The sequence below is a fragment of the Panulirus ornatus genome, chromosome 31 (assembly GCF_036320965.1).
Source record: "Panulirus ornatus isolate Po-2019 chromosome 31, ASM3632096v1, whole genome shotgun sequence".
Classification (NCBI taxonomy): Eukaryota; Metazoa; Arthropoda; class Malacostraca; order Decapoda; family Palinuridae; genus Panulirus; species Panulirus ornatus.
Window position 1 is genome coordinate 4590442 of NC_092254.1, and position 14559 is coordinate 4605000.

At 46.8% G+C, this 14559-nt stretch overlaps 1 protein-coding gene across 6 annotated transcripts in view; it reads right to left on the minus strand.

Annotated features, from left to right (window-relative positions):
- The window catches only part of LOC139758735 (rho GTPase-activating protein 45-like), a 192764-nt gene that overhangs the window by 114756 nt on the left and 63449 nt on the right, over positions 1 to 14559 (minus strand). For all 6 annotated transcript variants that reach the window (XR_011714910.1, XM_071680464.1, XM_071680463.1 and 3 more), the window contains exon 2: positions 315 to 471. Coding sequence is in view for 5 of the 6 variants with exons in the window: in XM_071680463.1 (XP_071536564.1) it covers positions 315 to 471 (157 nt within the window). In the remaining variant the exon portion in view is untranslated. The remainder of the gene's footprint in view (positions 1 to 314; positions 472 to 14559) is intronic.

Sequence of the window (14559 nt, forward strand, 5' to 3'; positions counted from 1 at the left end):
ACCACAACATCAACACTTACACCATTATCAGCACTACCACACTACCACCATCACCACACCACCACCACATCATGATAACCACCGTACCACACCAGCACCATCACCATCACAACACTGTATCATCATACTACCCTACAACACGATCAACATTATACTCCACCACACTGCCCCATCATACCACCACCACACCACACCACACCATCACACACCACCACACCACACCACACCATCACACATCACTACACCACACCATCACAGACCACCACACCATCACCACATCCCACACTACCACACAGCAGGAGGTGAGGACGTACCTTGGCTGGAGGAGCCGCTGCTGGAGGAGCCTCTGGACGCGGTAGCGCCGCTGCCGCTGCCGCCGCCGCCGCCCACCTTGCTGGCCCGGCCGCCCGCGCCCTCCATGCCGCCCGCACCGCCCACACCATTCAATATGTCGTCCTCCACGTGCGGCAGCTGTAGACGACACCAGACCTCGTTAATGAAGTATACTTACACCTGCTACACACATCCCATCTACACCTGTAGTATAACCCCTTACACCTCTCACACACCACCAACTTACACCCCTCCCCCCCGACACCTGCTACACATACCATCAACCTACACCTCTGCTACACCTGCTGTGTACCACACTACACCTCTCTCATACACAGACAACCTACACATTATCCCTGGCAAGAGAGACACGCCGTCCACACCCCGTCAGGTGGAAGACGTGGCGAGAGCCGAGTCTGCCTCCTGGAGGCATCCCACACGAGGCCACACGAGGCCACTCCACACCACTACCAGTGCTGCAGCACACATCCCACACGAGGCCACTCCACACCACTACCAGTGCTGCAGCACACATCCCACACGAGGCCACACGAGGCCACTCCACACCACCACCACCAGTGCTGCAGCAGACAGCGCAACACCTCACCACGGGACGAGTCCAGAGTTACTCGTGTGCCAACGAAGAAAACTCAAAAAAAGAAAACATATGTGGCAATGGAAGGATACGTGGCGAAGCCCTGCTGAGATGACAAAGTTATCCCCACCATACGTACAGATGGGTGATAACACACACACACACACACACACACACACACACACACACACACACACGGGGGATCGGCCCCTCAATAAGGCAGATTAAACCTTATGGCTTCGGTGAGGTCAACGGTGACCACACCAGGTACTCACGACCTTGACCTCTGCTCACCTCGCCTTCACCCTCACTGTGCCTGTACACCCGCACCATAATGCCTCAGACACACCCGCACCTGTACACCCGCACCATAATGCCTCAGACACACCCGCACCTGTACACCCGCACCATAATGCCTCAGACACACCCGCACCTGTACACCCGCACCATAATGCCTCAGGCACACCCCCACCTGTACACCCGCACCATAATGCCTCAGGTACACCCCCACCTGTACAGCCTCGTGAACAACGAAGGTGTACAACCTTCCCAACGTCACAACCTGTTGTGCCTTATACAAGCAACATGTACACACTCTCACGTACACCGCACATCTGGTCTCTTTCGTGAGCAATGCTGTACGTACGTGTTAAGAGTAAGCGTTACAAAGCTAAAAAATCTAACTATATAAACATATAACTTATACTAACAGTAACAACATGAACTAATGAATCCTACAATCATGGCCATATATAAATACATATATATTTATTTATATACTTATTACACTTTGTCGCTGTCTCCTGCGTTAGCGAGGTAGCGCTAGGAAACAGACGAAAGAAAAAAAAAAAAAAAAATATATATATATATATATATATATATATATATATATATATATATATATATATATATATATATATATATGTACAGTTTTTTTCCTTAACTACTGTAGGCATGAAGCCCTGGAATGCACATATCTTATTATCACTTACGAGTGTCTATGTAAGTCGGGCTAGCAAGATCAAAGGTCAGGGGAGAGAACCACCAGGCCCCAGTGTATGGTAAGGTCACAGGGTCACACAGCTGGTGGTGGTGGTGGTGATGGGTCACTCGCCATTACCAACAAGGTCACCTGGTAACAGCTGGTAGCGAAAGAGCTGAACACTGTACCAAGTGCAGGTGTTGCCTGCCTGGTGACCTAACCTAGGAACATGGGCTAGGTTATGCGGTGCTTACCCACCAGCTAAGTTGGCTAGGTTAGGCTGTCCTTGTGTCACTAGTTACGAGTGCCTAGGTTGGGCTGTGCTTACGCAATGGGCTATGTTGCCTGTATCGCCACGCTTACGTAACGAGTTATGCTGGCTAGGTTCTATAGTGCTTATCTGAGCAGCCATGTTGCTAGGTTATGCTTACGTACCATCGACGCTGGCTAAGTTAGGCTAGGGAGGGAAGAGGGAATTACACAACCAGCTATTTTAAGTGGGGCTTCCATGTCACGTATCCCCCCACCCCACGACTCTGTACAACACGCTCACCCGACGTGTCAGAGGGTCAGGGATAACACAGGTGGACGCGTCTGGAACAATGTCGTCTTTCAGGAAGCCTATCTAATCACACACACACACACACACACACACACACACACACACACACATATATATATATATATATATATATATATATATATATATATATATATATATATATATATATATATATATATATATATGAGAACGATTTACCCATGGGCGTCGAGGATTCGAACCCAGTCCTGGGAAGTGTGTATTTAGAATGGTGAGAAGTGTGGTAGTGGTGGTAGGTGTAGTGGTTATGGCAGGTGTGGAGAGGGGTGGTAGTGGTGGTAGATGTAGTGGTTATGGCAGGTGTGAGAGACGGGTGGGTAGATGTGGCAGGAGTGGTGACAGTGGTAGATGCAGCTGGTGTGGCAGCAATCAAGGCCACACAACTCACCATAAAAACCAGTTCACCTACAACAACAACATCCCATCGTGGGGTGCCTCTGCCAACACTTGTACACATACACACACACACACACACACCCCATTCAATCGCCAGGTCTCCCCCCCTCCCTTCCCCGCTCCCTCCCTCCTCCTCCTCCTCCTCCTCCTCCTCCCCCAGCCCCGCCAACTTTTGCCACTGGGAAAAATCCAGGCTCACACTACTTGCCACTGAATAACACTACGGCCAGGAAGAAACACGGACACTAGACTGTGTATCTATTAGACGTCACTGTCCAGGGAAAAGATGAGAGAAAGATGAAGGTGCGCGAGGTGATAAAATATACGATTAGAAAAAGGATAAATGCGGGAAGACTTCAGCAGATGAAGACAAAAGAGATTAACTGGTGTAGACGGTGAGACAGATGGCTAAATATATATACATACATATAAATATATATATATATATATATATATATATATATATATATATATATATATATATATATATATATATATATATATATATACACATACAAATATTTAAACAGTAAAAGAAAGACAGCGAGAGAGAGCGAGAGAGAGAGAGAGAATCCATGCACGTGTGGACTGGTAGGGAGTTGCACACTCACGTACACGTTTCCCCCCCCCCCCCCTCTCTCTCTCTCTCTCTCTCTCTCTCTCTCTCTCTCTCGCTGTCATATGTAGGATACGTCTTCTTTATCATAACCCCAAACATCAAAACCACCCTTCCCCCACACAACATCATCCATCAGTCCACAAACTATACCTTCACATCTTCCCACAACTCCCTGACGTCATCCATGATCGTGGGAGAATGGGCTTCCCCTCCTCCTCCTCCCCCACATTCAAGTGTGAGACAAACCCTTCATCCCCTCATTCAACACAATACGGCTCCTCGAAACTCATTATCATGTCCCCTTTTGACCGCCGCTCCCGTGTCGAAGTCTTGCAGCTGCCTCGGGTTCATCTTTCCCCGTAACTCACACCCTCTTGTTTGGCTACGGATGTGTGTGTGTGTGTGTGTGTGTGTGTGTGTGTGTGTGTGTGTGTGTGTGTGTGTGTGTGTGTGGTGTTTCTTGCCTCCCCCTACCGATGGACTCTTATTGACGCTTTCTCCGCCAGTAACAGCAAAACAGCTCACGGTATATTTCGATTCGGGATCGACGCTTGGCTGGGATGTTCCCTACCAGCTCCTTGTCCCGCTGGAGGCTGGCGTAGTGTCCTCCTGTTTTGTCGCATGTCAGTCAAATAAGAACACAGTGGAGGATTCTAGTGAGAAACGCGTACTGGAGGAAGTGAAGAAAAGCTCCCTCACCAACGGCGCTTCGGACGCTAGAAATGAGCTGAGGAAGAAAGAAAGTAAAGACGAAAGCAAATTCGAGTGTGTACGAGAGAAAGCGCAGATAAGAGACGGTTCCCCCACTTATGCTAAGCTCCCTTCCTATGTACACAGAGAGCTAACATGTAACTATTTACACGCATACAAACTCGCATGTATATATGTACATACACTCAAACACACACGCACACTTTTCTCGCAAGTGCGTGTGCTGGGGCGCGCACGACAACGTGTGTTCCTGCAGGCAAACAACGGATGAATATATATTTGTTTACTTCCAAGTCAAATGTGCGCAGATCATTGTTTACCTTCGCAATAAGACAATCAAATGTATGTATAAATATACCGTTACGGCTGCCGAGTGAGAGACAGACATTATATTGTTACGGACACACACCACCTGCAGTGGCTGAGTAACCAGCCACTTCCACCTCCTTCCTTACTCCACCACTTGCCTCACCACCATCACCAACCCTCCAACGGCTCTCCACCACTGGCTACAACTCCCAATACACACATAAAATAATAATAATAATAATAATAATAATGCCTACAATAATAATCAACAATAATAATAACCTGCAAGTTTTCACATCGTCAGCTGACGCACATCGTAACCGCGGTTGCCCCACACATACGCAAGAAGGGGTCAGTCATTACGCTAAATACATAATAAGACGTTGCCTCGTTTGGCATGCAGCGTTCAAGGTTAGGTGTATACACAGTACAGGCCAACACACGGGGGCGATGGGTGGCGGGAATATTGGTGGAGGAGGAGGAGGAGGAGGAAAAGGAGGAAGGAAAAAATACTGAGAGCTGATAACAACTTTGGATTAGGTGATGGGGGAATAAAAAGGCTTCAGAGTTGACAGTGCTAGAGGGGGAGTGATGAGAGAGAGAGAGAGAGAGGCGTGCAGTACCGGCCGTGAAGCTTGTGGTCAGGTCAGAGCAGCCAGAGAAAGTGGACAACACAAGACGGCCGTGAAGATATAGGCAAAGAAAACGGGAGCCGAGTCTTAAATGAATGAGGTGCCAAGTTTTTACTTTCTTATATTTTTCTTCACTGGTCGTCGTCGTTGTGTGAGAAGCACGAGAGGAATGAGAGGCATCTCCACCAATGCCCAGCGAAGCGTGTAGTACCGTCCACACATAATTCTATGAGTAAATACCATATCATCAGCAACCCTGACATGAAACAAACGAAAATACCATCATAAAGAAAATAAAAAAAAGAAAACGCGATTCCTTCAAATCTAAAAAAAAAAAAAAAAAAAAGGGAATTTTCGTCCAGGGTGACTTAAAACTTGCCCCACTTGAGACGTCGTCCCCAAGACCTGCCCCAGGTCGTCAATCCAGACCCATTCTCTTAACTGTAAGTAACAAGATACACAAGGCTGGGTGGTCGTTAGCGCTATACGCCTCCTCTAACGACCAGGGTCGTTATGGGCCGCCGACACGACAGCAAGCCTACCCACCTCCACCACCTATGACATGTTCTTCAACTTATTCACGATAACTGACAGAGTATCACTATGATTGTTGACTCATGACATGTTAACTACTGTAGGTCGGAGTTCACCTGTAGGGGAGAGGCGCACCCCCCCCCCCCCCTCCCCGCAACCTAATCAGCAACTGCAGGGTAACTGGTAGTTTTATGTCGTAAACGATAGTTACTGGAAGAGGAAATCTCTTTCCTATAGTTTAACTCTTTCAGCACGGCCGTACGACCCTTGAGTACGACCGTGCGACCCATGATCACGACGGTGCGACCCTTGAGCACGACCGTGCGACCCTTGCGTACATCGGTACGACCCTTGCTCAGGGGTTGTATTGTCTTGCTCAAGATGTCAAGAATGTAATGTATGACCGTTCGAAACCCACTACCTCTTCTCCAAAACCAGTAACAATACTACGGAAAAAAAAAAGAAGTCTCCAGGGAACATTTTGGCCGAGATGAGCCTACAGCCCCGATAACATGGACGTACGATAACAGATAATGAGTTTGAACAAATAAGATAAGAAAGATAACCTACTTGCTCGTGGCCCAGCCAGGGAAAATGGGAGGAAAGGAAAATGGGAAAAAAAATAATTGAGAAGAAAATGTAATACGGGTGAGATACGTGATGCACGCAAGATGAGATTGAGGAAAAGATAAGAATGACTTAGAAGATTACTTGAAGATAAACCACAGCTACTCTTTCGCGCACACACACACACACACACACACACACACACACACACAGCCTGGGAAGCAGAGCAGCCTCGCCCCAGGCCAGACCACACCCCCCTCCCCCAACACTCTCTAATTAGCGAGTCACCTAACTACTGGCCCTAATGACACCGGATGCCATCAAAAGCCACTAGAAACAAAAACAGGCAAACATTAGGGACACAACAGCCTTTATCATGTTTACCTTGTGTTGACATGATAATAACACGAGGGTTAATACATCAAAGGATTATAATGAGTCTCATTAGGACAGAATGATCAATACATGAGCGACAAACAGTTATCACGTCTTGGCGTCCGTGGCGCACAGATGACCCCGGGTCTATCATGACCTTCCAGTCTATGATGAAGTCGGTCATGACGGCCTTAATGTAATGACTGGAATGTGACGGGGGTCGCCCTCCGGCACCAGGGCTCCACCCTCACTGTGTCACCCGGAGCTGCCTGACACGGTGTCAGGCAGCGCAGGTGTCACACGGCGCGTCGTGTGACGGCGACACGTGACAGGCTGGTACTGGTGGACGACGTATGGTGATGGTTGCGGCTGTGCACCCTAAGGTGATGACGCCATTCAGCTTCGCCAGCGGGAGTGAACGCTGGCTGGCGGGGGGGAATGCGCCAGCGTGTGCTTTCTTAGATGGGTGGCTGTGCTGTGTTGACATCCTGGGGTGTGGTGGTTGGTCGTGTATCATCATCTCCTCCCTCCCTCCCTACACAAGCCTAGTGTACACTCGAAGTGCCCACTAGAACTGCAGAGGTGTCTGGGGTGAACATGCTGACGAAGAAGGTATTGCAGAGGGATGGTATTTCATGGCCATCATAACTTCCAACTGGTCCTCAAATACAGGGAGAGAACGGGAGATGATAGTAAACGTGTGTGTACTGATTTAGTACATAAGTCTGTACCGGTATATTCCAGTGCTACTGCCTTCGCCTGCAGACATGAGCTGGCCTGGCTGTGGGCCTCAGTGGTTGATACCGTCCAATCATTTCCGTTTTACGTACGCGAAAGTGACCGTTAACAGCACACAAACAGAAACACTATACATCTAACCCTTAAAGGGGTTCGGGTCAAAAGGGCGCGGACACAATCATCCCTAAAGAGGCCGTATCGTCGTGTTCAAAGCGAAGAAAAATAACCACTAGAGAAGTGGGTGGTGTTATGACGGAGGGGAGGGGGTCGAGGTGATCAAGAAGATGGGGGTGAAAAATACACAGAGTGGAAAGGGCCGTCACACCACGACCACTTTTTATGGCGGTGGTCAGACCTATAGCTGCTACCCCTCACTAGGTCACCTCCTCCTCCTCCTCCTACCCTCACTAGGTCACTCCTCCTCCTCCTCCTACCCTCACTAGGTCACCTCCTCCTCCTCCTCCCTGCTCCTCCTCCTCCTGCTGGTGGTGTAGCCTTACTGACGTTTTCTTTACATGTATTGTTTCTTTTCACTTTTCTTGATTTTTGTCTTCTATTTCTTCTGATTATTGGTACTATGGTTACTTTTTTCATTCTTCTTCTAATGATGGCTTTATAACTGATAATGTATTACCATTGTTAATTACGTTACGAATCTGATGGTTGGTGTATCAATAGGCAATATATATATATATATATATATATATATATATATATATATATATATATATATATATATATATATATATATATAAGATGTGAAGTGGTGTGTGTGTGTGTGTGTGTGTGTGTGTGTGTGTGTGTGTGTGTGTGTGTGTGTGTGGTCATGAGCCTCGCGGGCACAGGTTCGAGTTCCCGGAGTCAGCAGTCAGGTCACAGTCAGCCTAGGTGTTCATCCTTCCCCCGTGGTGCTTGGTGGGAAGCAAACGTATTCCTGGGAAGGTAAACTGCAGACGGGGGTCAACCTTGGCGTGACCACCGCCATTACACTCTCTCTCTTCTCTCTCTCTCTCTCTCTCTCTCTCTCTCTCATTTACCATACTGCTGCTCCTGAGGGGCTTTTTTTTTACGTAAACTTTGTGTTTCATCAACAATCTCCGGTCAATCTCCAGTCTTCTTATTTAGGAACGTTCTAAAAACACACGCTTTTCTGAGAGAGAGAGAGAGAGAGAGAGAGAGAGAGAGAGAGAGAGAGAGAGAGAGAGAGAGAGAGAGAGAGAGAGAGAGAGAAAGAGACATACAGTGGATCTTGGCAAAGTGGGTCATTCATTTACTACATGACCTCTGGCTCGACCCCACCGTATCTTGTGTGGTTGTGGCTGGCTGGCTGGGGCAGGATCGGTCCCCACCACATCTTGTGTGGTTGTGGCTGGCTGGCTGGGGCAGGATCGGTCCCCACCACCTTGCCCATGCTTGGCGCCGGGCGGGCGTGCGCGCGCCGCCTGGCCACTGTAGGACCAGCAGATGACGTGAATATAACTTGAGTCACGCAAACAAGAGTTAGTGTTCCTGTTGGGCCTCTGCCGGCACGTGACGAGCCCCATCTAAGGTCATCTTAATTATGTCCAGGTATCGTCCAGAGAGCCGAGGCTTATCTTAAAAACCATAAAGTTGGAGTATCACAATATGTTAGGTACAGATAACAGACACTTCGAGATGATACATGTGTCCCAGGCTCTCTCAGTCATACACCCGCCTACTGGGTACGGGAAACATACCTGTGTACGTATGTTGGTGTAGGTGTATGCTGGTGTATGTTTATGTATGTTAGTGTATGTGTATGATGGTGTATGTGTATGTATGTTGGTGTATGTATATGTATGTTGGTGTAAGTGTATGTTGGTGTATGTGTATGTATGTTGGCGTGTGTATGTATGTTGGTGTATGTGTATGTAAGCTGGTGCATGTAATGGCCATCTAAAATTCAGGTCGTTAAACCTGACATCGTAAACCTCATTAATCATTCAACCCAAACATAAAGATCTTCCTCCCTAGTTTCCTCACGACGTCAGTGGGTGTCACGTTTGTGTCCCTGCGGGAAACAGAGAAGGCGCGGTGCCCTGCGGAACAGCTAGGTATAGCGAGGTCATGTCTGAGGGAGGGGGCGCCCCCCGTGGTGACTAGTGTAGGAGTTTGTGACCAGACGGGTCTTGGCGGCCTTGAACAGGGGTTACTACTACTCTGGCATGGGCACGTATGTGTCTGTGTTACTCATGTCTCGTCACACGATCGCAGGACACGAAGGGGGAAAAAAAATTATCTATGTACAGTCGGGGTTTCTTATGTGTTAACCCCTTATTTCTTTTGGCATCAAAGGGGAAAAAAATATCGTACCCACGCACTCGCAGGACAATCCTATATTTCAGCCCTTTTTCCTGAACACACCCCCACCCACTCCCCCATCCCACACAACAACCCCTCCTCCCTACATGACCACAGTTCTAACACAACCCCACACCCACCCACCCCCCACACAACCCACCTCTCCCTACATAACCATAGTTCATGAATGGTGGAGGCCAGACGGCCTACGGCCACAACCCATATTGAAGGAGGTTCACTCATCATTAAGCGGCCTGTAGCCCCGTTCCCACTGCGGTCATCAGCGGGCAATTTACTAGTGTGTGTGTGTGTGTGTGTGTGTGTGTGTGTGTGTGTGTGTCCTATAAGGGCAGCTCAGGGTCCTGACGACCCAGATTGTTAGGTGGTGTCGTGGTTAGAGGGCACCGTCAGTTAGCCAGCCAGAGTGGCGGCTGACGGGGAGGGAGGAGTGAGATGCGGTGGTTCATCATGAAGGCTGTACCACGTACTGGCAGTACAGCTTCGTTAAGGGAGTCCACATTATTTCCCTGCTGCTCGAGGTAGCGCAGCCTTGGCCTGCAGGAACGTCTGGGGAAAGGTTCTGGGAGTTCTGGGAAACGATCTAAGACATACAAGATCTTCATCATCTTACATTACAATTTCTAAAACTAAAATATTCGTAGCCTGAAAAATATCTTTGAACTATGACCATTTCTGGTCGTCTGTAGTGCAAAAACCGATTTTCCTTTTAAAATTTCCCCAAACATAGGGGCCCAAAAAACAGGGGGCCCTTTTGAATCCCACAACCCGATAAAAGGGAATTCTGAAACTACAACCCCATACAGGGGCTTCTGAATCTACAACCCAGATACAGGGACTTCTGAATCTACAACCAGAATACAGGGACTTCTGAATCCACAACCCGATACAGGACTTCTGAATCTACAACCAGAATACAGGGACTTCTGAATCTACAACCCGATACAGGACTTCTGAATCTACAACCCGATACAGGACTTCTGAATCTACAACCCGATACAGGACTTCTGAATCTACAACCCGATACAGGACTTCTGAATCTACAACCCGATACAGGACTTCTGAATCTACAACCCGATACAGGACTTCTGAATCTACAACCAGAATACAGGGACTTCTGAATCTACAACCAGAATACAGGGACTTCTGAATCTACAACCCGATACAGGACTTCTGAATCTACAACCCGATACAGGACTTCTGAATCTACAACCAGAATACAGGGACTTCTGAATCTACAACCCGATACAGGACTTCTGAATCTACAACCCGATACAGGACTTCTGAATCTACAACCAGAATACAGGGACTTCTGAATCTACAACCCGATACAGGACTTCTGAATCTACAACCCGATACAGGACTTCTGAATCTACAACCAGAATACAGGGACTTCTGAATCTACAACCCGATACAGGACTTCTGAATCTACAACCAGAATACAGGGACTTCTGAATCTACAACCCGATACAGGACTTCTGAATCTACAACCCGATACAGGACTTCTGAATCTACAACCCGATACAGGACTTCTGAATCTACAACCCGATACAGGACTTCTGAATCTACAACCCGATACAGGACTTCTGAATCTACAACCCGATACAGGACTTCTGAATCTACAACCCGATACAGGACTTCTGAATCTACAACCCGATACAGGACTTCTGAATCTACAACCAGAATACAGGGACTTCTGAATCTACAACCCGATACAGGACTTCTGAATCTACAACCAGAATACAGGGACTTCTGAATCTACAACCCGATACAGGACTTCTGAATCTACAACCCGATACAGGGACTTCTGAATCTACAACCCGATACAGGACTTCTGAATCTACAACCAGAATACAGGGACTTCTGAATCTACAACCCGATACAGGACTTCTGAATCTACAACCAGAATACAGGGACTTCTGAATCTACAACCCGATACAGGGACTTCTGAATCTACAACCCGATACAGGGACTTCTGAATCTACAACCAGAATACAGGGACTTCTGAATCTACAACCCGATACAGGACTTCTGAATCTACAACCCGATACAGGACTTCTGAATCTACAACCCGATACAGGGACTTCTGAATCTACAACCAGAATACAGGGACTTCTGAATCTACAACCCGATACAGGGACTTCTGAATCTACAACCCGATACAGGGACTTCTGAATCTACAACCCGATACAGGACTTCTGAATCTACAACCAGAATACAGGGACTTCTGAATCTACAACCAGAATACAGGGACTTCTGAATCTACAACCAGAATACAGGGACTTCTGAATCTACAACCCGATACAGGACTTCTGAATCTACAACCAGAATACAGGGACTTCTGAATCTACAACCAGAATACAGGGACTTCTGAATCTACAACCCGATACAGGACTTCTGAATCTACAACCAGAATACAGGGACTTCTGAATCTACAACCCGATACAGGACTTCTGAATCTACAACCAGAATACAGGGACTTCTGAATCTACAACCAGAATACAGGGACTTCTGAATCTACAACCAGAATACAGGGACTTCTGAATCTACAACCCGATACAGGGACTTCTGAATCTACAACCCGATACAGGACTTCTGAATCTACAACCCGATACAGGGACTTCTGAATCTACAACCCGATACAGGGACTTCTGAATCTACAACCCGATACAGGGACTTCTGAATCTACAACCCGATACAGGGACTTCTGAATCTACAACCCGATACAGGGACTTCTGAATCTACAACCAGAATACAGGGACTTCTGAATCTACAACCCGATACAGGACTTCTGAATCTACAACCCGATACAGGACTTCTGAATCTACAACCCGATACAGGACTTCTGAATCTACAACCCGATACAGGACTTCTGAATCTACAACCCGATACAGGACTTCTGAATCTACAACCCGATACAGGACTTCTGAATCTACAACCAGAATACAGGGACTTCTGAATCTACAACCCGATACAGGACTTCTGAATCTACAACCAGAATACAGGGACTTCTGAATCTACAACCCGATACAGGGACTTCTGAATCTACAACCCGATACAGGACTTCTGAATCTACAACCAGAATACAGGGACTTCTGAATCTACAACCCGATACAGGGACTTCTGAATCTACAACCCGATACAGGACTTCTGAATCTACAACCAGAATACAGGGACTTCTGAATCTACAACCCGATACAGGACTTCTGAATCTACAACCCGATACAGGGACTTCTGAATCTACAACCCGATACAGGACTTCTGAATCTACAACCCGATACAGGACTTCTGAATCTACAACCCGATACAGGACTTCTGAATCTACAACCCGATACAGGACTTCTGAATCTACAACCCGATACAGGACTTCTGAATCTACAACCAGAATACAGGGACTTCTGAATCTACAACCCGATACAGGGACTTCTGAATCTACAACCCGATACAGGGACTTCTGAATCTACAACCCGATACAGGGACTTCTGAATCTACAACCCGATACAGGGACTTCTGAATCTACAACCAGAATACAGGGACTTCTGAATCTACAACCCGATACAGGACTTCTGAATCTACAACCAGAATACAGGGACTTCTGAATCTACAACCCGATACAGGGACTTCTGAATCTACAACCAGAATACAGGGACTTCTGAATCTACAACCAGAATACAGGGACTTCTGAATCTACAACCAGAATACAGGGACTTCTGAATCTACAACCCGATACAGGGACTTCTGAATCTACAACCCGATACAGGGACTTCTGAATCTACAACCCGATACAGGGACTTCTGAATCTACAACCCGATACAGGACTTCTGAATCTACAACCCGATACAGGACTTCTGAATCTACAACCAGAATACAGGGACTTCTGAATCTACAACCAGAATACAGGGACTTCTGAATCTACAACCCGATACAGGACTTCTGAATCTACAACCCGATACAGGACTTCTGAATCTACAACCAGAATACAGGGACTTCTGAATCTACAACCAGAATACAGGGACTTCTGAATCTACAACCAGAATACAGGGACTTCTGAATCTACAACCAGAATACAGGGACTTCTGAATCTACAACCCGATACAGGACTTCTGAATCTACAACCAGAATACAGGGACTTCTGAATCTACAACCCGATACAGGACTTCTGAATCTACAACCAGAATACAGGGACTTCTGAATCTACAACCAGAATACAGGGACTTCTGAATCTACAACCCGATACAGGACTTCTGAATCTACAACCCGATACAGGGACTTCTGAATCTACAACCAGAATACAGGGACTTCTGAATCTACAACCCGATACAGGACTTCTGAATCTACAACCAGAATACAGGGACTTCTGAATCTACAACCCGATACAGGACTTCTGAATCTACAACCCGATACAGGACTTCTGAATCTACAACCCGATACAGGGACTTCTGAATCTACAACCCGATACAGGACTTCTGAATCTACAACCCGATACAGGACTTCTGAATCTACAACCATCATTGTACACTGCACATTAACACAGCAGTCAACACAGCAGTCAACAACACAGCAGTCTTTCTCTAAACTCACTGTATACAATGTTCTCTCAGTATACAGTAGCTTCAGGTACTAGCAGCAGTTCGTTCAATAAACCGCCAATAGTAATGATAACCATATAATTATAGTAGTAGTAGAATAATCATTATTATTATTATCATATAGTAATGATAATCATATAATCATAGTAGTAGAATCATTATCATTATTATCATTAACAATTACTGTTATTAGTATAATTCCAGTCAGTAAAGTGATTTAGGTACCATTACTCAATGG